General features: G+C 35.1%; 4 protein-coding genes across 7 annotated transcripts; 2 read left to right on the top strand and 2 right to left on the bottom strand.

Annotated features, from left to right (window-relative positions):
- The first annotated feature begins 46 nt into the window (after window positions 1-46).
- LOC136340267 (mitochondrial 2-oxoglutarate/malate carrier protein-like) lies at window positions 47-2,133 on the top strand. The gene is made up of 5 exons (XM_066284218.1): window positions 47-257; window positions 312-622; window positions 790-906; window positions 975-1,185; window positions 1,273-2,133. Exons 1-5 carry the CDS (start codon window positions 193-195, stop codon window positions 1,496-1,498), a joined length of 930 nt encoding a protein of 309 aa, XP_066140315.1. The 5' UTR covers window positions 47-192; the 3' UTR covers window positions 1,499-2,133.
- Window positions 2,134-2,335: 202 nt separating this feature from the next.
- On the bottom strand, window positions 2,336-4,626 carry LOC136340258 (2-phosphoxylose phosphatase 1). Of its 2 annotated transcripts, none has more exons than XM_066284182.1 (6): window positions 4,212-4,626; window positions 4,002-4,144; window positions 3,428-3,807; window positions 3,173-3,376; window positions 2,983-3,121; window positions 2,336-2,925 (listed from the first exon to the last, which is right to left on the bottom strand). In XM_066284182.1, the coding sequence occupies exons 1-6, from the start codon at window positions 4,444-4,446 to the stop codon at window positions 2,530-2,532; spliced, it is 1,497 nt and encodes a 498-aa protein (XP_066140279.1). In that variant the 5' UTR covers window positions 4,447-4,626; the 3' UTR covers window positions 2,336-2,529. The 2 variants fall into 2 exon arrangements, with proteins under 2 accessions (XP_066140279.1, XP_066140280.1); XM_066284183.1 differs by having other exon boundaries at window positions 4,002-4,135.
- A 114-nt stretch (window positions 4,627-4,740) lies between these two features.
- Window positions 4,741-11,290, top strand: Rim2 (replication in mitochondria 2). Of its 2 annotated transcripts, XM_066284208.1 has the most exons (7): window positions 4,741-4,900; window positions 5,092-5,367; window positions 5,439-5,760; window positions 8,467-8,618; window positions 9,755-9,916; window positions 10,026-10,285; window positions 10,488-11,290. In XM_066284208.1, exons 3-7 carry the CDS (start codon window positions 5,720-5,722, stop codon window positions 10,926-10,928), a joined length of 1,056 nt encoding a protein of 351 aa, XP_066140305.1. In that variant the 5' UTR covers window positions 4,741-4,900; window positions 5,092-5,367; window positions 5,439-5,719; the 3' UTR covers window positions 10,929-11,290. The 2 variants fall into 2 exon arrangements, with proteins under 2 accessions (XP_066140305.1, XP_066140306.1); XM_066284209.1 differs by having other exon boundaries at window positions 5,092-5,760; window positions 9,815-9,916.
- rempA (intraflagellar transport protein rempA) lies at window positions 11,224-21,424 on the bottom strand. Of its 2 annotated transcripts, XM_066284159.1 has the most exons (21): window positions 21,075-21,424; window positions 20,776-21,003; window positions 20,548-20,713; window positions 19,972-20,110; window positions 19,671-19,912; window positions 19,439-19,606; window positions 18,998-19,384; window positions 18,616-18,783; window positions 18,378-18,554; window positions 17,726-18,067; window positions 17,106-17,354; window positions 14,188-14,414; window positions 13,939-14,129; window positions 13,768-13,863; window positions 13,287-13,597; window positions 12,959-13,233; window positions 12,706-12,900; window positions 12,438-12,656; window positions 12,184-12,382; window positions 11,932-12,129; window positions 11,224-11,859 (listed from the first exon to the last, which is right to left on the bottom strand). In XM_066284159.1, exons 1-21 carry the CDS (start codon window positions 21,219-21,221, stop codon window positions 11,795-11,797), a joined length of 4,389 nt encoding a protein of 1,462 aa, XP_066140256.1. In that variant the 5' UTR covers window positions 21,222-21,424; the 3' UTR covers window positions 11,224-11,794. The 2 variants fall into 2 exon arrangements, with proteins under 2 accessions (XP_066140256.1, XP_066140255.1); XM_066284158.1 differs by having other exon boundaries at window positions 11,224-12,129; window positions 21,075-21,423.
- Between the last annotated feature and the right edge of the window lie 163 nt (window positions 21,425-21,587).

The following is a 21,587-nucleotide window of genomic DNA, read 5'->3' as shown; positions in this document are numbered from 1 at the left end:
GGTATACGATTTCAAGATATTTACGATTTTAAAGTGATTGCGATAGTAATTTTCAGTGTCTAATTTGTAAATACACGAGAATAACACAAAATGACCTTTCTTCACCTTTAGAGATAAGCGGAGCACATATTTAACCTTCGAAAGTTAAGTAACACTCAGATTTTCCATAGTTAGTACAGATTAGCTACGAAAATGGGTGATAAAGAAGTGAAACGAATTCCCAACTATGTGAAATTCATTTTTGGAGGCAGTGCTGGGTAATTGCTCACCAACAATTTGAAAAATAAAGACACAACAATTCAAACTTGTAGAATGCTGGCAACATGCTTCGTCCAACCACTTGACTTACTCAAAAATCGTATGCAACTTAGTGGCCAAGGGGGCAAAGCTAAGGAACACAAGACCAGCCTTCATTTATTAAAATCAATAGTCAAGAATGAGGGGCTGCTTACTATATATACAGGCTTGTCAGCTGGCCTAATGAGACAAGCAACATATACCACTACTCGGCTAGGAATATACACCTGGTTATTCGAATCATTTTCTAAAGATGGAGAAGCCCCAAACTTTGTTACTAAAGCTGTATTGGGTATGACTGCAGGTGTTTGTGGAGCATTCGTTGGTAAGTAGGCTCAAGATGTATTTTGTTTTATGTTCAAAAACTAATATTTGAAATGTAAACATTTGAAAGTAACTACTTAACACAGAACTGAATTTATGAATCTATTGACCATTATCATCATTACATCCAATAGAAGTAATTTTAATAACAATCATTGAAAAATGTAGGTACCCCTGCAGAGGTGGCTCTCATACGAATGACTGCAGATGGCAGACTGCCTGCCAATGAAAAAAGAAACTATAAAAATGTGTTTGATGCCTTGTTTAGAATATACAGAGAGGAAGGTAAAGTGTTTTAGTTTCTCAACATGCATATCTAACCCTAGTGCATTGTATTCTTCTTGATTCTTCAGGTATTGTAACATTATGGCGAGGCGCAATACCAACAATGGGTAGAGCTATGGTAGTAAATGCGGCACAACTAGCTAGTTACTCGCAAGCTAAACAATATTTAGTCCAAAGTGGCTATTTCCATGAAGGAATCTTTCTGCATTTCATGGCATCAATGATTTCTGGATTGGTAACTACAGCGGCCAGTATGCCTGTTGATATTGCTAAAACTAGGTAATTTGTGATTTTTTCAAACTTTTCTACTTAAGACTAAATTTTACCGAACTTGTTACAAGTTTAATACATGTTTCTGTGTTGTAGAATTCAAAACATGAAAACTATTGATGGTAAGCCTGAATTCAAAGGTCCACTGGACGTTTTAGGAAAAATATTGAAAAATGAAGGAGTGTTTGCCTTGTGGAAAGGATTCTTCCCTTACTACTTCCGACTGGGACCTCATACAGTGCTCACTTTCATATTTTTAGAGCAAATGAACGGTGCTTATAATAAATTTGTGTTAAATCAGGAGAATCAAGCCACATTGTAATTGTCTAAAGTTCGTGTTGATAACTTTAGTAAATTAAAAATTTTCCAAGGTACGTGCGGTCGCTACCTAATAGTTTTGTTGAAAAGTGGATAAAAAAATTGAAAATAGCCATTAGACAAGAGTGGTAGCAGGTTATTTTTAACAAACGCTTTATTAAATATAGCAGCCTAGGAAAAGCGTAGGTTTGAAATTTACCAATAGCCCCGTTTTATTATTAAACATGCAGTATAGTGAATTAAGCGCCAAATACTCTTAACTTTCAGCTAAGTGCATTTTAATTTTTTTTTTTATTTTAAAGTTAGTTTGAGATAGTAAATAATATATTTTCAATTTAAATTTTATTGGCTTCAAGAACAATATATAATTATTTTCATGCAATTTTTTTAGTAAAGCCAAGTACAATAAAAAAAAAATTATTATGATGAAAATGCAATAAGTTTTAAGTTGCAAACTGCTAAGTGATGTTAAAGTACTTTTTTTTATCAAAAAAAATCGAAAGTTTTACTACAATTTTCATGTTCTGACAAAAATTGTGCCTAGTCGGAAAAAGTCACCATGAATTGAATATGTACCCATCCAAAGTTTACTGTATATTTTTACTTAAATAAATATATTATTGTTTATGATTGTTTTAATCGTGTTGTTACTTTCAAAGCCATTATTCAAGGTTTTATTTAATTAAATATTAGCAAGCAATATACCTGTTTGCGCTTAAACATTTCAATTTACCCCGATTGTAACTTTGTTGCTGTAATAAAATTAGTGCGTGCACATATGAAGTTATTCAAATTCGTTGCTGATAATTGGATACTGAAAACCCATAAATAAAACACAAAGTCGGTTAAATTGAGGCCGTTCTTACGCATTTTTCGTCTGAACAAAACGACGTTTTAAGGTTTATTGAAAATTTTAAAACATTCGGTATAAAAATGCGCATGTTAGTATTAATTCTGGAGATGCATTTTTCTCTTAAATGACCAAAAATTGATCAATCTGTGTTTTTCACAGTTTTGGGAAATTTGTACGTCATTTTATCGAAATTGAAACAACTCATCTACAGCCTCTCTCTCGCTTTTCTTAACACACGCATCCTTAAAATTAGTAACATTCAAAGAACTGAAGTAATCGTCGTGCAAAAACCTCACTATATCTTCGATTTTACAAAAACCGTTTTTTTTGTCTATACTAACAATGTTTTTACAAAAACTAATCTCGTGGGTCACGTCGTTTCCATTGGAAAGAAGTCTGAAATATATACCTTTGTCGTCGATACTTCTCTGGCGATTATCTAAGTATATTTCAAAAACTAATCTAGAGGCATAGCGGAGCAAAAGGGGGTCGTGTTCTAAACCTAGAGCGGTGGCTAGTTGCAGTAAACTAAAATCATGGCCCGAATAAACGACCAAGTGAGGACCATTTGAACCAACCTAAAAGACCTCCAATCTTAATATACTAATTAATTTCTCAGTTAGTCACCTTATTACCATGTGAAGCATTTGTTGAACTATGTGCTTAATTTGTCCATATGCTTTGAGTAAGCATAATTTACCCCAATGCTCGTTTCTCCATTTTTGAAAATTCATCCAGTCAGTGTATGCTATAATCCCAGCTATGTTCTGTCTCCTAAAACATCAATTGTTATCTTCTGATAAAAATATCTTAACAAGCAGTTACCCCAAACAAGTGCCAAAAGAATCACAAGGTAGTCCACTTCTATGACAAACATATGTGAGTAAGGCATCCCGAATGACTGTGGGATCTTTTAGTAGAGAAGTGTGCTCTGCATTAGTAGATAGCAAAACTTCTCCAATTGTTTGTGACAAAGTTTCAATAGCAGGATGTGACTTCAATTGATGTGATTCAGTCTTCTGGATGAGCCTATAACATCATTACACCAACTCACATCACACCACCCTTATCCAATCTTACTTTCTCAAGCTATCAGTTATAGGACATTCACAATCTTTAAAGCAAAAGCTCATAGACTGACTTTCCCTAATCCCTATCTTAGCCACAGTCTCATTAGAAATAAATCCATACAAAAAGGCTAACACTGATTGGAAAGTTCTCCTATATCTAGTACTATAGATCAACACCTCTTCTACACTGAGGGATTGTAATTTTGGCCACACTTCATGGTAACTTTTTTTCAACATTTGGCCTAAATTTAATAGCTGGCTTATACCCTGCATGGTTAATTGAGCTAACTGGCATAGGTCAGGGTTACGAGGAATTACTGGGAACCCATGAAATGGTCCTGGACCTGTCCATTGCATTTTACCTGTTACAGTTAGGTTGTGGAGATAAGACTGAAATTGATGAATAAAATAAATATGAAGTAGATGCTTATAGATTAGAGAAAGTTGAATGTAATGTGTTATAAAATGTATTATCTCAATGGAAATAGGAATGTTTTTAGTTTTGCTGAAGTAGCTGTTTCTATTAAATAAATTTTTAAATTTTATTATTAAATTACACTAGAGGAATCAAAATTCCATTGTACCTTGTAAGTATTTAAAATATTTGTTTCATCAGTATTACAATTTACAGAAGAAATTCCTTTAACATGTTGTAATGGACCTCGGTCACCATGTCTTATTAAAATTATCAGTCCTTTAAGAAGCCATTTCTTATTATCTAAAATGCCTACAGTAAAGTTTTTGATTAGTTTTGTCATTTGTTCACTGCTGCTTATCTAATCAGTGATTTATACCTTCATTTCCTTGATATATTTCCTCAGGAAAATTACAAATCCTGTACAATCTCTTAGTTTTAACATTAGCAATGCCTAAATTGTGAAACAATTCTGTAGTGACCGGCGTGATAACTGCATGCATGTGGTTTTCATTGAGTAGTTTATAAATCCCGCCAATAACTACTAATATCCACAGAATTAAAATCATATAGCAATGTACAGCTCTATTTTGAGAAATTAGTCGTATAGTCATGTGTGATTAATTGATGGAACAATCTCTGGAGACAATCAATGAAAAGTTCTACATTGTTATTCCAACTGAAGTATAGCCACTTCGTTCCAAATTGAAATTTATCAAGGTTTAGATATTTCCTTAAAAAGAAACCAAATTGAAACGTAAACAGTAAACAATAAAAATTAACTAAAACATGCGAAAAACAAATCTAAGTGACAGTGACAAGTGACGACTCATACATCATGTCTATTCATTCTATTCTTTGATGTAATGAAGTGAGACTTCATCTGATCTTTAAATTGAACATCATCGTCATTTAATCGGTATATTGTCGGCAGTAGTCAGTGGCAGTCGTTGACTGGTACTTGATAGTGAAATCTAATTATTGTGGTCCTTTTTTCCAATTAAAAGTGTTATATAAATACGTTTGGAAACAGATATAAAGCAATTCCATCAGCTAACTTTTCCCAAGGTGAGAATTTTTTGATAACGCAAAATAGCAACACCGTCGGCTTTCAAGTGTTTTCAAAATATAATACACCTTTGATCTATTTTTAAATGCGCAGAATGCCAAGAAATTCTCTTTATACTAATCTTATTGCTTTGCCAACGTTAGAGCGTTACATTATTATTCTCTGATTCGATTTTTTTATGATATTTTAGGTCTTTCAAAGTTCGACTATTACCAAACCACCCAGAGGAAAATTTTCCAGGCCCCTCTCCAACAAACAAAAAGCAAACAGCCGGCAAAACAATACCACGTGATATGTGACATCGTTATGAACCCGAACCGGTTTGACATGCGGGATTGTTATTGTGACAGGTCCCCACGCGATTACTAAGGGGTTAAGTAAGAGGGTGCAGGTGCATTTTATTTCTCGCCCCATTGGAACGGTCAAGGATGAAAATTCGACTATTTGCAAACAATAGCGGCTGAAAGTGAGTGGATTTTAAGTTTGTTTACCAGTGCTGTGTTACGTAGACCGGTTCCCATTCTCATTTCCATCCAGGGATCGGCAACAGATGAAATTCAAAAGGAACTTGTTTGCATCGCAGATAAACCCCTATTTTCTTCCCTTGAGGAAATATTTGTTATATTTGCGTTGAGGTTGAAGAGTTATACCACATGCACATTGTGCTCAAATCAAGGCTGAAATAGTCAGCTGGACACTATGCAGAGAAGTCTTAAGTCCTAAGCATTGTCCCCAAATTTGCTGTCACTCAACACAGCTTTGTGCAAGTAAATTACTAAGTAGAGACTTTCCTAAAGCCAAGACCTGAGTTTTATGATATGAATCAAAGGGATACTGTAATTCATTTGGTGGCTGGAGGGTAAGTAAAATTGAAATAATGTTAGGTGTTTTTGGGGCTTGAGACATGGTAAAAATTATCTAGGGAGTAGAAGGTACAGTCATTTACAGGGACTGTTTTACTCAATACTTACAAATAATGAATATTTTACTCCAAACCAATACCATCATAGCATTTTTGAAGGACAACCCAAGGCAATTAAAGCTTTTTATTGGTAATATATGCCGTTTCAACTTACTCAAAAACAGAGGGTGTCACAGAAACATGTGATTTTGTTCCTGTATAAATAAAAGACGATCACAACAACCAAATTTGACATTTCAGTGAGATCAAAAATCTAAAAATTGTTAAATTTGTATACAGTCATTGTCTATTACTTATATGGGAAAATCATTAATTTCACTGGCTCATTCTGGATAAGTTGGAAAAGCAGATATTGATATATTATTGCGTAATATATTAATAGGGTGAGATTATCTAAATTTCATATTTAAGGAGCTGTGGAATTTTACGCAGGAGAAATAGAAGATAAAAAGTAGGTCGTAACTTGCTCATATACCGCAAAAACATTAAGGCTATTTTTTAAGGACACATTTTAATCGAAAAAATCTAATCATTTGAAAAATTCAAAGTAATAGTTGAAAATGTTGTCCGTTCACTTCAATGCACAAATTTACTCGACGTTTTGTGCTTTGGAAAGCATTGTCGAGAACTTTTGGGGTGAAGCTTGCACACTCTTCTAATCTTCTAATCTGTTCTTTAAGGTCTTCGATTGTGTATACTGGTTATGGGAAAAATGCAAAGGCCCAATGGTAAATAAACAAAAGAGTAAATAATAATTGGCTGAATGTCTCCGATAGAAGCGTTTCGGTATAAAAAATTAGCAAATGATGTCGGTTATTTTAATAACCAAATATACACTAACAATTGACATACGTTTTTTCTTTAACAAACTTCACAGCTGACTAAATATGGAATTTAAATGATCTTTGAGTACATGTCATTATACCATATAATTAAATAGTAACATATACATATATAATAATTTATTATTATTTAATGAAATTTTTATATCATAGTTTTTACCATGTATAGTTTTTGAGATATGACGGATGACGTTTATTAATGGGACAACCAAACCTATATAGTAATTATTTTCTATTATGAATAGATGCTAATTGTTAAAGTTTAATTGTTAATTCAGAAAACTGTACTTAATCAGTTACACCATAACAATGTTATGATGATAAAAATAGATTGGTTATCCTTGAAATGTTTGAAAATTGTTTTGAATTAAGGGCGACTATTTTTATCCTAATCATGCGGGAGATAAGATCTTGGGCTACTAACAGAATTTTTTTATCCGATTTTGTTTTCCTGAAATAAAGAAAAATTGAAATTTGATCATTTTTGATAATGCAACTTTTGATACTATAGCAGTACTGAGTACCAGTTAATTTTGAAATTAATTTTAGCTTACTCATGGTTCAAAAAAACTCCAGTCGACTAGATTTATCGAATTTTCTAATTTTAAATTGCCTATGCTCAATTCTTAATGTTATTCTTAATTCATATCACTTAGGTATGTTTAGTTTGATCCTAAACCATAAAGATATATATGCAAATTTCTCATTATTAAATGTATTACATGGACATTTGCCAATTGGTCGTTTTTCCACAAACAAAGAAAATCCTAAATCCCATCCAACTTGGATTGCCCTGTATAGCAAGACCTAATAATTACTGATAATTTGAAATTTAGATTATTGTTCACTTCAATGTTAAAACGATATCGTCTCTAAATATACGACTTAGCACAATCGTAAGCGTGGATAGGCAAGTTAAATTGATGATATCATGCTGAGATAGTGAATGAATTTGCTTCAAATTAGGAAATTTCCATTCGCGCCTTATTTGCGTGATGAAGGGCTTCGTTTATTACAGACGTATTGAAATTATAATTGCTAGTTCTAATAGTAAAATAAGTGGTTAGTCTGTTTACTAACGTTCCAACATTTAAAAAAAACCGTTCAAATCAGGGCTGTGCTGAGTTCTATAAATAACTTGGCTAATATTGAAAACATAAATTATAAAAAGCAATTCGCATTGTAGAATGTGATTAATTATGTTATTTGCGAGGTTGTTTGTTTTGAACCCATAAAACGAAAGATTAGGTACTCTAGTGGCGTATTTGCCCCACTATCGAGATTTGGGTAGTGTATGTGAGATTACTGAGTAGTAGAATAATTTAATCTCTTGTTTACGTTAATTGTGGTTAATTAGTGTACTTAATTACAGTTCGAATTATAACTTCAAATAAAGTCCAAATATCGTCATATAGATTGTCGCATCTCAGCTAAAATTAGACGAAACCCAGATTGAAAGTTTGTGTATTTTTTCATAAAAATTCAAAATGTACCCGTCAATTGAATCAAAAACACGTCCTAACGATTAGGGAGTTTTTGCAATAATAAAATAATGTTTTTTAATAAAGTAAAAATCTCTTACGTTTTCTTTTGATCATTTTGCATACACTACAGTATATTTTTTTTAGCTTTTATGAAAAACATAGGTCAAAATAAGTTTTACAATTAGAGGCTCATCTTCTCCCTGCTACAAGAACTAATAATCTCCCAATGTAATTTGATTTGTATTGTCTTGACCACCCTGTATAAGTACCTATAATATTGTTCCGAGGATATACAGAAATAAATTCTTTAATTTAAGAGCCGCCGGCACAGTGGGTGCGATTGTCACGTGTCCCCTGGAAGTGGTGAAAACGCGTCAGCAGTCCTCTCGTGGCAGTGGCGTGGTGTCCTTTCCAGGTAGCGATGCTCCTCCACAGTCAAGGAATCTCAAACAACCAGCTTCGATCAATGGTAAGCTTCTTACTGCCGAGCTTCGTATAGCGCTGCAGTAAGCCAGTAGCGTATGTATGTATAGAGTGAGGTATAGGTTGAGCCCAAAAATGTTGCATTAGGACTTGCTACTTATAGGGAATGTGTTTTTGAAATTTATTGTAGAGTTGTTAGAGTCAGTGTTTCCATTTATTTTTGGTAGCTCTGTGTGCGCAAAAACCCTATATAGTTTGAATAACATGATCTAACAATGGTTGTGTTTATGTCGTTCAAACTTCAAATAAAAAACTGGATGCAATAAAATTACGTTTTGACACTTATGTATTATATATGGTACCATTTCTGTCAATAACCGAGTTTGACAAAAGGGTGAGGTTATAAATTTAACGTCAAACAGTAGAAATTCAGCATATCCCAAACTTTCCTTCTTCCTGTAATCCAAGCATTAAGTAGCATGTTAGAAGGTAGGGTAGTTTGGCTTATTTAGCCACATTAAGGGGGAGGATTGCACTGAGGATAGCTTACAGTAGAGCCTTTAAATCGATATTTGAGTGAAATGGTTATATGACACACCTCAAAAAAGAACCATCTTTTTTTTATGTTGGAGGATTTGGATTTAGTGAGGAAAACAGGTAAAATTTCGCGATTTGACATATACTGCTAAAATCGTGCAGGATCCTGCAATAAGATTCCTAATAAGGATTTTAAATGGCCATTACGCGGTAATGGAAAACATTCCATAAGCGCGAAGGAGCTTAAATTGTTAATTCAATAATTTTGTGTTTATATTATGAATCTAATTTCAACTCATACATTTTAAAATGTAAAACGGCGAATCGAATCATTATTTTTTCAAAAACTAAATTCCTGCATTACAACCTTTTTGAGCTCAATGTAGGTAATAAGGGACCTTTCAGCCAGTACAGTTAAAAAAGATAGCCATATTGCCACATTGGCTATGAACTTCTGTGGGAATCGCCATAAAAGTGTTAATGCGCTAATCATTATTGTATTTTGTATTATACATAGAAGAAAATATAATTTTTCTTGTTCAAGTTTAGTATCAAGTTTCTTGAAATTCTGACTCGCAAAAGGCCCTTTAGATCTATGTATACTGTGTTGTATGGCATTAAACCAGCTTAATCGTTTTGCATTAGGTAAGCGTAGGTTATGGACGTCTGCACGCTATGGGCGGCCTCAAGTTGTGGCTCTTTCAGGTTTCACAACGCCGCCCCCTTTAAGAATCGGCAACGATATGGGCATTATGCAGTGTATCAAGCATATCGTTAGGCACGAGGGGCCAATGGCTTTGTTTAAAGGTGTGTGTTTTACTATTCAGAAATAGGATATTCTAATCAATAACTCACACTCCTCCGTGATAAACATACAGTAAAGATATTTGTAGTTGTAATGCAATAAACTCTTTAGGTTTGGGTCCTAACCTAATAGGTGTAGCTCCATCTCGAGCCGTCTATTTTTCAACTTATTCCCAGGCTAAGCGGTTCTGGAACAGCATATTACCTCCAGACTCCCCCGTGGTACACGTGTGTTCAGCGTCTTGTGCGGGTTTCATGGCTAGCACTCTTACGAATCCCATCTGGTTCGTGAAGACACGATTGCAGTTGGACGTGAACAAGGAGAATCCCATGACCGCTGTTCAGTGTGTGAAGATGATCTATTCGAAATCGGTGAGTTATGGCGTAAATTTATGGTGTTCTAAAGCTAAATGCATTATATATATAAAACCACCTACATATAAACAATTGTCTAGTGGCAAATTCAGTTACAAGTACTAGTGCGGCATTTTGGTCAACTTCTCTGATTCCACATATGTCTAAGGCATGTTCCTTCTCAGCGCTCTATTGAAAGAATGATTTCTTCTGTTTGCAGGGCATCTTAGGTTTCTACAAAGGTATAACTGCTTCTTACATGGGTATCTCCGAAACGATAATCCATTTCGTCATCTACGAGGCCATTAAAGCGCAACTCGTCGCATACCATGCTCACAGCTCGGATGAGCGTAGTTCGAAGGACTTCCTCGAGTTTATGGTGGCAGGCGCCATTTCGAAGACGGTGGCGTCGTGTATCGCTTATCCTCATGAAGTGGCGCGAACGCGTTTAAGGGAGGAGGGCAACCGATATACCGGGTTTTGGCAAACGTTGCAATTGGTATTTAAAGAGGAGGGCATTAAGGGCTGTTATCGGGGAATGAAAACCCAACTAGTCAGACAGATCCCGAATACGGCCATTATGATGTCGACCTACGAGGCTGTCGTGTATATATTAACCACCAGATTCAATACAGAATTTTACCAGAAGGAGGGGCATTGAGACTGTTGTGTAGTGCCATTAGTAATGTCAGTCGTGACGACCTTAGGGATATGGAACATATGTGTCGGTGGAAATATTTTTCACTCCTGTTGGTAATTTATATGCATTATATTCTCCGCTTCGTTTTAGAAGAGTTGTTAAGATCTAAAGATTATCGTTATGAAGGGGGTCTTGCGTTTACGAGAACCCTTGCTCAAATTTCGAAATTTTGCGTAGGTTGAGGGGTTACAGACATTTTTGTTTTTTTCTAAGGCTGAAAGTGATAAACGTAGTCAAAATTGCGTTGTTCCTAGAATTGATTATAATGTTGTTTATTTGGTTGTAATAATATAAATAATAAATACAGTTTGATTTTTATCTTATCACGTTGTTTTGTTAATACTTAATTTGTTTTTCGAAGGATATGTATATAATTACAAGCATTCATAATTTATTTAGATAAGAGCGTATTTACGTTGGTTCAGTGCAGTGATATGAAAATATCTTAAAAATTTGTACTTTAAAGAAAACCGTCTACATAGTCTAAAATAAAAAAGTCTGTCGAATCGTCGTTGTGTGTTGCGTTATTATCACTCTTGCATCCTTCCTCAATTCGCGCTAATAGTATAAGACAACAAATTACTACACCAATGCACATGTTTTTCAAAATATGAGAACCAATCTGGGTAATCTCGGTGTCAAGCACGTGTCAAATGTTTAAACTTTGCGATATTCGGAATGATTTCAGATATAATTTTAGAAATAGGCAGTAAAATACTCTGAAAGAGAAAAATGGCTTATTTCACCATAATTTTCAATGTAAAAAGTATTCGTGAGGGCCTTTCCTATTTTCTTTTAGTTGAACCTTGCTTGCGGTGTTTGCAATTCTATTTCTCCAAAATTTCATCTATTACATCTTCGTCATTGCTATCTGCACCCGAAACTGTACGAACTACAGTGGGGGGAATAAAAGAACCAACAGGCATATTGAGACCTGCAGCGAGGGCTTCAATAACATCTTTACCAACATAATATGTGAGCGGAATCTTGAGTCCATCAGTGACAAGAATTTGTCGCAATTCCATGAGCAATTGTTTGCCTTCGGTGAAGTTTTCACGTTTAACGCAATCCTGAATCATGAGACCATAGATGTCGCCCCGACGGACTGCCACATCTAAATCGTGACCATTGAGCATTAAAAGTTGCTTGCATTGAGTCATACCTAAATGAAACAATGACGGGAATTATGTTTTTGGTAATTTATAGTCGGTCTTACCGGCTTGAGGATCTTCCCTCTCGAATAACTTCTTAATGTCCATAAATTTTTTTACCAAAGAGTACCTGTGCTGGACGATATCCATTGCTTTCTGGATTTGTTGAGAGCCTGTTGGATTTGTAATTTTTTGCAGACATCTCGACGCCTCACTCAAAGCACCCAAAGCTTTTTCGTAATTTTGGAACTCGTCTATTTCCACCTTAAAAGTAACGTAAAGGCTTTCTTATTCGTGCCTGTAGGCACTGATACCATACTTGAGCACAAGCCACATAAAAATTAGCTAGCAAATCCTGAGCTTTCCCCTTGGAATAGAAAGTTATAATGTTCCTTAAAATTTCAGGCTGATTTTGCCAATCTAATGTTTGCAAATAGTTGGCAGCCATTGTGTAAATTTCCTTCTGCCTAGAGATCCCGGCGAAAAATATGATCTTGTCCGTGTCGCCGGATTTCAATAGGGCCTTCATAGCCTTCACCTGCAATACCAACGATAACTAAAGGTCAATTTTAATATTAAAATGCCACTTTATCTCCTGATTGAGTGAATTTCTTGGTGGCTAAGTGATAGTCGCCCTGTAGCATCAGACTTTCTGCTAAAACCTGTAGGGTTTCGGTCCTTACTGCTTCGTCAACGCTCCCCTTTTCCGGAGTTAACTTCTCGGCCAAATCCTCTGTCAGGCGCACATTATGTTTCATGCAAACTTGAATGGCAGCTTCGTACTAAAATTGTATGACGCTTTAATTTTTAATACCGACGTAGAAATGGGATCTCCTGCACTTTTTTTGCGATGGCCAAAAGATCCACAGCCCTATCAAATTGTTCTTTACTAATAAAATATTGAACGCATTTGTTGATCAGGGCGGGATCAGACTCCGCATCCAATTGAGTGGCGATTTCCTGTAAAACTTCGAATTGCTGCGTCTTGAATGCCAAATTAAGAGCTTTGTGCAACATGCCGCCCCTGTAGTAAAGGACTGCGGCATTTTCTAAGTTGTCTTGTTCTTCGAAATAATTGGCAATTTCTATTTTTTCTCGATTCGAAACAGTCATTCCTAGAACAACCGTTAATTACAATATGACTATGCATTTCCTAAGGTCGAAGTACCTAAATTCCAAAGTTCCGTAGTCAGATTGTTCTCTTTAGCCAATCGAACCGCATTCGAATACGCCGTCGCCTTTGTGTAAAAGTTGACGGCTTCCTGGATATGTCCAGCGGTCTCGAAGTATCTTGCCATGTGGTAAAGAGCGGCTTTGTCTGAGCTGGTCTTTGCCAGGTCAGCCGCCTTGGTTTCTTCTCCCAAGAAACAGAGCACTCGTACTTGAGAGTACACATCGCCTGCGTTAGCGTAGATCTTCAAAGCGGCGTTCATATCTCCTTGAGATTCGACATACTGACCCCACCACTTCAGCATTTCTCTAAAAATGTTCTTAACTAATTATAACTCAAACTTGGCGTGATGTAAATAAGAACCAAATGTATGTACAGAGTGGACTCAAAATAGTGTCCAAACTTTTTAGTGAAGGGGACACTAAACCATATAAAACTGATTTTTTCTCTAGACAGACTTACTTAAAAAAAAACTTACTTGTCCTTTGTTTTAGTCATGTAGAGCCGCAATTGCTGGGGATGATCACTTAACATTCGTGGTATATCGTACTGATGAGTCCCAGCTTTTTCATATCTGTGTAACGCTTAAGTTAAGTGAAAGGCGAACGAATGTGTAATGCTTGAATTAGGCGAAAGGGTATGAATTTACCTAACAGCTGCTTCCTTAAATTCGCCGTCTCTTTCGAGCTGTCTAGCCCAGGCGTGCTCGGTATTTTTTAAATTGATCCTATTCTTTGTCTCGGCCAAATTATGCGCCTCCTGCATCTTCTTCCGACAGCGAAGCACTTTGTTCAGTAGATCGAAACGTCCGCATTGAGTGTACAATTTCTCGGTTTCTTCCTGAAATTGATTTCGATGAAAATTGAACAAGAAAAATTCTTAATATGAGTATGAGTACTATTAATCCTAAATGTATAGCTAAAACGGCTAATTTTGCTTCCTGTGGCAAACTATCATCGGCCAAAGCCTCTCGCAAAGCTCGTGCAGCTTTGGCATTACCCATATGTCCTAAACACACTATTGCTACATCCAATCGTCTGGTTTTCACGCACATTTTTGCCAAACTGGCCCACACTCCTTGACTTTGCACAAGTTTGATGGATTTGAAAGCAGCATCCATATTACCTGTTGAAACTCAACATCCTATAGTTACCGAGACTTTCTATATAAGCTGTCAATTTGAAAACTTCCCACCCCTATTACCTCGTCAATTTTGTTATCGAAGGAGAACAATTTTTATGTAGAATTCACTGTGTCTCCTTTCATCATATACCCCGCAGAGTCACCCTCTCCAATGCCTTAAGTGATAAATTAAGTTAAGGCAGAAATTAAGTGATATAAAATAGTGGCCAAAAGTATATAGACAAACAGATTTTTCAATTAAATCATGCACATTTTAATTGATTTGTTTCCTACGCATGTGTGTTATTTGTCGCAAAACATGTTATCAGAAGTAATAAACAAACGTTCATAAAATTACTTTATTGTCAATTAAAAAAAACTTTGGAATTCCCCTGGTCAAAAGTAGGTGGATAATTTAAAAATGAAAATAAAAACACAATTTTCTTCAAATAATTTTAAAAATCAATTGGGACTTTTTTCAAGTTACTAATATTTGGTAAAATACTCATTATTGTCAATGATTGCTTGACATCGATGCGGCATTGATTGAATAAATTTGTTGAAAATTTCTGGACCAATATTTTGCCACTTTCCTTGTGTATCCGTAAACAGTTAATTGCAATTTCAATCCTTGATCAACAATTTGCTACAGATTTTTTATGGAATTCAAATCAGGCGACTGGGAAGGCCACTTCAAAATCGGCACTTTTTCTTCTTCAAGAAATAGTTTAACTAACTTTGAAAAATGTTTAGGGTCTTTATTGTGTTGAAAATGGAATCTTAAGAATAAATTGTCTTCAACATAAGGTAACATAACATTCTAAAGTATATCTCTGTACACATGTATGTCCATAATTCCATTTATTCTATGTAATGGGCCAATACCAAAACCGTCAAGTATATTATCCACAAATACGTTTTTAAAAATTACAAAATTTGGACAATTTAGTGGAGAAAACTTGTGCCTGTTGTATCGCGACACTTCGAGTAATAGTAAACTCGTTAGTCTGTCTTTAACTATAATAATACTCTCAACCATGGAAAGTGTGTATAATATTTCGGCATATACTATGTGTATCAATTATGAACACAACGTATTAAATTCTAAATTAGTATTGTTCTCGAAAAATTTCCGACTTCTTTTTTCATCAACTTTTTGGAATAATATTTATTTTTTATTCTTTCGGAATAAGTTTCATTAACGAAATTACTGCATTCAATTCGCAAATTTTATCCCTTTTTATTAAATCTGAAAACATCGCATATTTCTTCCTATCGTGTATCGATTTGCAACATCAGTCAGCTGTACCCTTTACAAAAGGCAGGTAGTACTGATATCACTTCGCAAGTGATTCAGTCGAATGTTAGCGCGGCGACGAAGTGGCTTGCATACGAGGTACGCCGCTACTGTATCCACCAGGTGAAAGAGGGTACTTTTTAACGGGTTTAACTGTCATTTTGTGACTGAAAGTGGGTGTTGATGACGTAATTATGACTCATGCTTTCGATGTTTAAGGGTGAGTTTTAATCGTTGTTTCTTGTGGAATATAGTTAAGTTTTGGCAGGTCAATGAGACGACGTAATTAGAATTTCGCTTCAAAGTCAAAATTATATGAAAATTTAGTTTTTTTGAAAGCAACTTGGCCGAAGAATGATATTCCAACTTGAGCTGTTTCCAAGATATTTTTTTTTTGTGTTTCAGGTCTTAACTGTGTGCACCTCTGCTTCAAGTCGAAATTGATTCGACACTCTAATTAATTTGAAGATTTTTAGAAATTGATATTGAATTTTTTTGTTTCAGGTCTCCACTGGATACGTTTCTGCTTTAAATTGAAATTTAAAGAGTTCATCAGAAATGAATATTGAATTTTTTTCTGTGTTTCAGGTTTTAACTGTGTGGTAAGTCTGAAACGTATCGTAATTCACATTAGAACTAGAATTTTCAGGGTTAGAAATTTCCGCTGCTTTTCTTGCGAATCTTCCCTACTTTTCATAAATAAAAATAATTTCCGTTTTTACTGAATTAGGTATACCATTTTTAAAATTGTTCACGATAGCAAATGTACTGTCACGATAAAAGTAAACTGATTTGAATATGTATTAACATCGACGAGTGCCATAGGTAAGTAAATAATATTTTCCGTGCAAGATGATATGAAAAACTGTTGAAAAAGCATTTTATTACCAACAAAAATAAACAAAAAAAATCATATTCTACATAGAAGTTTCTTTTTTGAAGTTGAGGAAATCTATTAGATTGATAAACATTTGCTTTAGTGATTGTAAAGTGTGTTCTGAGGGAAAAATAATTTTAGAATTATTAAAGATGACTAAATTGATAACACAACACTCTAATGTAACAAATGATGTGCCAAAATGTAGAAAATGAAGAGTCCTCTAAATTGATGTATAATTTAAGACCATTTACCATTTAAGATATTTGGTAGAGTGGCTCTCCGAAGTAGAGGGTTGAAAAAGGCGCAGTGAATTCTACATAAAATTTTTTCCTCCTCGACAACAAAATACACGTGTTTCGGCGATTTGTAAAAATCCATCCCATTCCGAGAAAATAGAGGTTGGAAATTTTTAAATTGACATCCTGTGTAAATATCGAAATTTGCTCACTCTAAACATTTTAGTGAACTAAAACTGGTTTTCTTCTGGTCTGATTGCTAGACGGTAGATAATACTTACCAATGCTTAAATGGTAACTGAAATCAATGACCGCCTCCTTGGTACTCCTGGAGCACTCTTCTAGACCAACAAAATCACTCATAATGTCACGTACTATATTGAGCTTCTGTAGAGTTACGATGTAAGGTAAGGATAGGGCTAAGAGCTGAACATCCATCTCCACGGGTCTGATATCATGGATTTTAATTTTGTTTGTAGACGTGATGAACATTGTGACAATTACTTGATCCTCGTCGACCAGATGGCTTTCTAGGTGTTATGTAATTTGACACGTTTTAATTATTTATAATGATGATCGTAGGGAAGTGCATTGATCGTTTATGGAAGAACTACAAATAGTAAACATCTAAAAATTTGGTAATAACTCCTGAGATTCTTGGTATTTCTTGAATACCCTATACTTATAATTGTAGTATTTTCCATAACTAATCGATGTGGTTACCAGAAGACCGCTTCACGAAATACCTATTGACCACGATGCCCCAGGTTTTTACGTCTATTTAAGATATTTAATCAAAGGAACGTATCTGGTCGTGGTCAATTGTTATTTCCTACTCTAGTAGTCATTCTGTATTGAAATCTTGATATTCCTTTCCTAACTTGACATTGGTTGAACTAACCTGAAGAATTATTTACGGGGCACTTATAGGTTCCAGGGTTCTTAATTTTTCTAGCGTTACAAATCAGCAATCGACCGTCTTCCTCACACCAAAAGAGAGCAATAGGAATTCTGCTTCTGCATATTTCGTCAAACACTGCGGCCGACTTAATTTCCTCATTGCCGTCACCCCGAATAGTATGGCTAACTTCTTGCTCGAACAAAGGATCATAGGCCATTAGGTCGATCCCGTCATATTTTCGAAAATCATAGGTTGTTATGTCATCGCATTCAACGTCCAATATATACAGCTTTCCGTCAGGAATCAGATTTGATGCAGCTAGAGTGAAAGCTACTTTGTTACCTACATGGAATTTTTTTTTGTAAATTATGGAAGTCAATTTGCTGTAAAATTTAGTACAATTTGAAATAAGGGTTCTACGTCAAATTCGAGAAAATTTTAGTTATGAGCATATCGTGTTTCTTAGATACTGTCTTTTTCGTTTACATTTTAGGCACTATTGATTGCAGCTTGATCAGTGCGGAAGAGGTGCCTTTTTTTACTGTTATGTAATATAAGTCCAATTTTTATAGCTACAGAAAAATTCCGTAGGTATTACATTGATAGCCATCCGATACGAAAAGTCTTTGCCATGAGCTACGTAGGTAAGTACCTTTACAATTAGTTTTAGCTTGGATGACCTCCCCGAAATCAGCAATTGCGTCCCCCAAATTTTTTACAGGTGTAACGAGCCGCGGCTGATCGTCAGAGACGTCATAAATTTTCAAAAATCCCTCCATTGTTATTATAGTAAGATAGTTGTTGGTTATATCAGCTCCGATGGGTTCCCCTTAAATCGTAATAGTCAATGTTCAATAAAATCTGCAAATGCAGCAGTCGTGGATATCTACCTTCACTCGTCACTGAGGGTATATGGGATATTATATTCCAATTATGTGTAAACAGCGTGATTTTCAGCGCACTTAATGTTATTATAGTTTTACGGTACAAAATAATTCCATCGTTGTCGCAATTAAAACTACTTCCAAAGGAGACACTGAATTCACAACAGCTGTCATCTAAAAAGATATGCTGCCTCATATACAAGATAGGATGTGTAAAGTTTAATGGTCAGAATATCAGGAAGTTAAAAAAGTACACTTTAAGGCGGATTGGAATCCACTTTGAAATGCCCTTTTTTAATAGTTCCCGAAGTCCCATTCATAAAATCAGCGCCATCCTGTGTAAATACATTAACCGCTAAGAAGATGCTACGAATATACTCGTATCTACCTGTAGGATCTGCCTTCCAACTAATATTATAAAGGCTGATCAAGCGACCGTTAGAGAATACAATAAAATCCTCGGAAATTGCGATATCACTAACTTGAGACTCTAACTCCAGCAGTTGATTACTATGACTGCTCTCAATCCAAATTTGGTTAGAAGTTTTTTGCGTGGCCCAGATTTTGTTACAAAAGGCACTGCACACTGTCTGTTCCTTCATTATGTAAATAGCAGTAACGCAATTAACGCTTAGCAAAGGTTGGCGCATTAAGAATGAGCCCCATTTCAGCTGTTTTATGGTGCCACCAATTGTATTTATATTATTTAGCTCCCACTGATCGTCCACATTTTCGGTCAAGGGTTGTTTAGCTCTGTTCCAGAAGTAAATTCGTCCTGAGATGATAAAATAGTAAAATCTGAATAAGCGAGATATTAACGCTGTCCTACCAATGTTAGTGCCTGCACACAGAGTTTGATTCAATTTGCAGTGGGCTATGCAAGTAAAAGTTTCGCTAACTGAAGGACTTTTATCGTCATTCACGTACATTTTCATAGTTGTTGGCAAAACATAGTTATCGTTCGTTTCCAAGTCCCATATTCTAACTGTTAGATCACCTGACCAGAAACATTTTTATTTTTATTTAATTTTTGTGTAGGTATCTAGTTCAGAATAACCTACCTGTTAAAATTGCTAAACTAGAAGTTCCAGCCCAAGTTAAGACTTGGCTATTTGTGCTTCTGCTCTGAATCCAGCCACTTAATTTTACCTTTGCAATTTCGCTCAGATGGCCTTGTCGATCCACTGAGAAATATCCCAGCGTAACGCCTTCCATCATTATCACTAACGCATCTTTATTGGGTTGAAATACCATATACGATAGGGGTGTGCCTTCAGTGTTTAACACCTCAGAACAAGAACCACTGAAAGTTGTTTTGTTTGTTTTCCTTCCCTCTAATATTCCTTTTATGTTATGTATTACCTTGAGTTTACATAGTAGACTGAACCCTGTTGGGTAGCAATAAAGAAACAAAGATTATCTGAGCCATCTTGAAATCGAAATTTGCGAGCAGTGGTCTTGGGTCGCCAATTACTGAATAAGTCCAATGCGCTCTCATCCCCTAATGATTTTGAAAACTTATTTAATATAATATATAAGCTATCACGTGACATTCAGTATAGGATTGAATATGAAGAATAAAATGTACCTCACAAAATATTCAAGATAAACTCCTGGACAAAATTATCGTTTCAGAAATATTTACACAATAATAACACCATTTTGATGTTAAATAATTTCTAAACCTAAATTTTTTGCAAATGTAAATTATTGTATACTGTGTGAAACAAATCCATAGTTTTTTTTTTATTAATCTTTGTACTTCCTGCGAATTAGTTTAGCATTTTAAAAATATCGCAATTTAATGTTTGTTTCTGTCTACAAACAAATATATAATATAAAATTCAAGTTATTTGGCATCAAAGTTCAAGAATATTTTTAGTGGCACTCACAGATTTGTTAATAAATTTACTGAATTAGCCTAAATTGAAGCCATACCATTTACAGCCGCTTTCGCTAATCCCTCCACATCAAAATCTGAATCTTTTTTTGGTGTTAGGCGAAAGGTTAAGTGGGTAATTGATTGTTCCTTGCTTAAATCCAAATGAAATAGCATGATCGCTTCTGCTTTACCATCAATTTTCCAACCAACAACTGTCCCAACCTAATAGCAACATTGAGAGTAACATCCATGAGAAATATGTTAAACTTGAGATTTAAACTTACTGAATCACATGACACCAGGCGACCCCCTTTTTCACTGAAATCCAGTATAGTCACTGGAGACTTATGTGGTCCCACCACATTAACAAAATCTTTATCAACGCCATTCCATACTTTTAAATCACCGTTCTCCCATCCACTTACTAATATTGTTCTCTCTGGGTGCCAAGTTAAAGCAGTTACTTGGTAGCTTCGATGAACAGGACTATTTACATCTTTGATTGGTTCTCCCTAAGGGGTAATGTGTTATAGGTGGAAAAATATAGAATATTGTCCTAGACGAAATCTTTTTAATGTATTACCAATTCATCAAATATAATCACGTATCCTCCTTTGTCTTGAGAAAAACTGGCGGCCGCTAAAAGGGAAACATTGGGGTGCCATACCGCATTTATGGATATTGAACTACTTTCGGGGAACGTGACTGCATTTTCCATATAGAGCGTCATTTTCTTGTAATTTGTAGCTCATCAAAAACTATACAAACTGATTATTATTTAAACATTTTTTAGAATATTGCACTGCTACTTTTGTTTTGATAGCTTCTTTACGGCTGTTGCCCCTAGCAACGAACATCTCGAGTAAAGCAACACGCGGAATCAGAAATGGCAACAGGGCATTTAGACCGAGCAATTGAGATACTAAGCTGAACTAGCCTTACTTTCTTAAAAATTTGCATTAATAGGTATATATCCGATCTTGAGACTAAAAAACTATTAACGTCTTAATAATTATTGTATTGTGGTTTAAGACTTCTCATTTACTTGAGGGAGGTAGAAAAAAGGGTCAAAAGTAACAAACTGATTTAAAAACAT

The sequence above is a fragment of the Euwallacea fornicatus genome, chromosome 7, assembly GCF_040115645.1.
Source record: "Euwallacea fornicatus isolate EFF26 chromosome 7, ASM4011564v1, whole genome shotgun sequence".
Lineage (NCBI taxonomy): Eukaryota > Metazoa > Arthropoda > Insecta > Coleoptera > Curculionidae > Euwallacea > Euwallacea fornicatus.
This window is presented reverse-complemented; position numbering and strand designations above follow the sequence as displayed.

Coding starts and splice junctions, on each gene's coding strand:
- LOC136340267 (XM_066284218.1), top strand. CDS start 193: ATGGGTGATAAAGAAGTGAAACGAATTCCCAACTATGTGAAATTCATT. Junction 623..789: donor TGTTTGTGGAGCATTCGTTG/GTAAGTAGGCTC, acceptor TGAAAAATGTAG/GTACCCCTGCAGAGGTGGCT. Junction 1,186..1,272: donor GTTGATATTGCTAAAACTAG/GTAATTTGTGAT, acceptor TCTGTGTTGTAG/AATTCAAAACATGAAAACTA.
- LOC136340258 (XM_066284182.1), bottom strand. CDS start 4,446: ATGACTATACGACTAATTTCTCAAAATAGAGCTGTACATTGCTATATG. Junction 4,145..4,211: donor AATATATCAAGGAAATGAAG/GTATAAATCACT, acceptor ACTTTACTGTAG/GCATTTTAGATAATAAGAAA. Junction 3,377..3,427: donor ATAACTGATAGCTTGAGAAA/GTAAGATTGGAT, acceptor ATGATGTTATAG/GCTCATCCAGAAGACTGAAT.
- Rim2 (XM_066284208.1), top strand. CDS start 5,720: ATGAATCAAAGGGATACTGTAATTCATTTGGTGGCTGGAGG. Junction 5,761..8,466: donor ATTCATTTGGTGGCTGGAGG/GTAAGTAAAATT, acceptor CTTTAATTTAAG/AGCCGCCGGCACAGTGGGTG. Junction 10,286..10,487: donor AGATGATCTATTCGAAATCG/GTGAGTTATGGC, acceptor TTCTGTTTGCAG/GGCATCTTAGGTTTCTACAA.
- rempA (XM_066284158.1), bottom strand. CDS start 21,221: ATGACGCTCTATATGGAAAATGCAGTCACGTTCCCCGAAAGTAGTTCA. Junction 18,555..18,615: donor ACCCTCAGTGACGAGTGAAG/GTAGATATCCAC, acceptor TTACGATTTAAG/GGGAACCCATCGGAGCTGAT. Junction 12,901..12,958: donor TTTTGGCCATCGCAAAAAAA/GTGCAGGAGATC, acceptor ATACAATTTTAG/TACGAAGCTGCCATTCAAGT.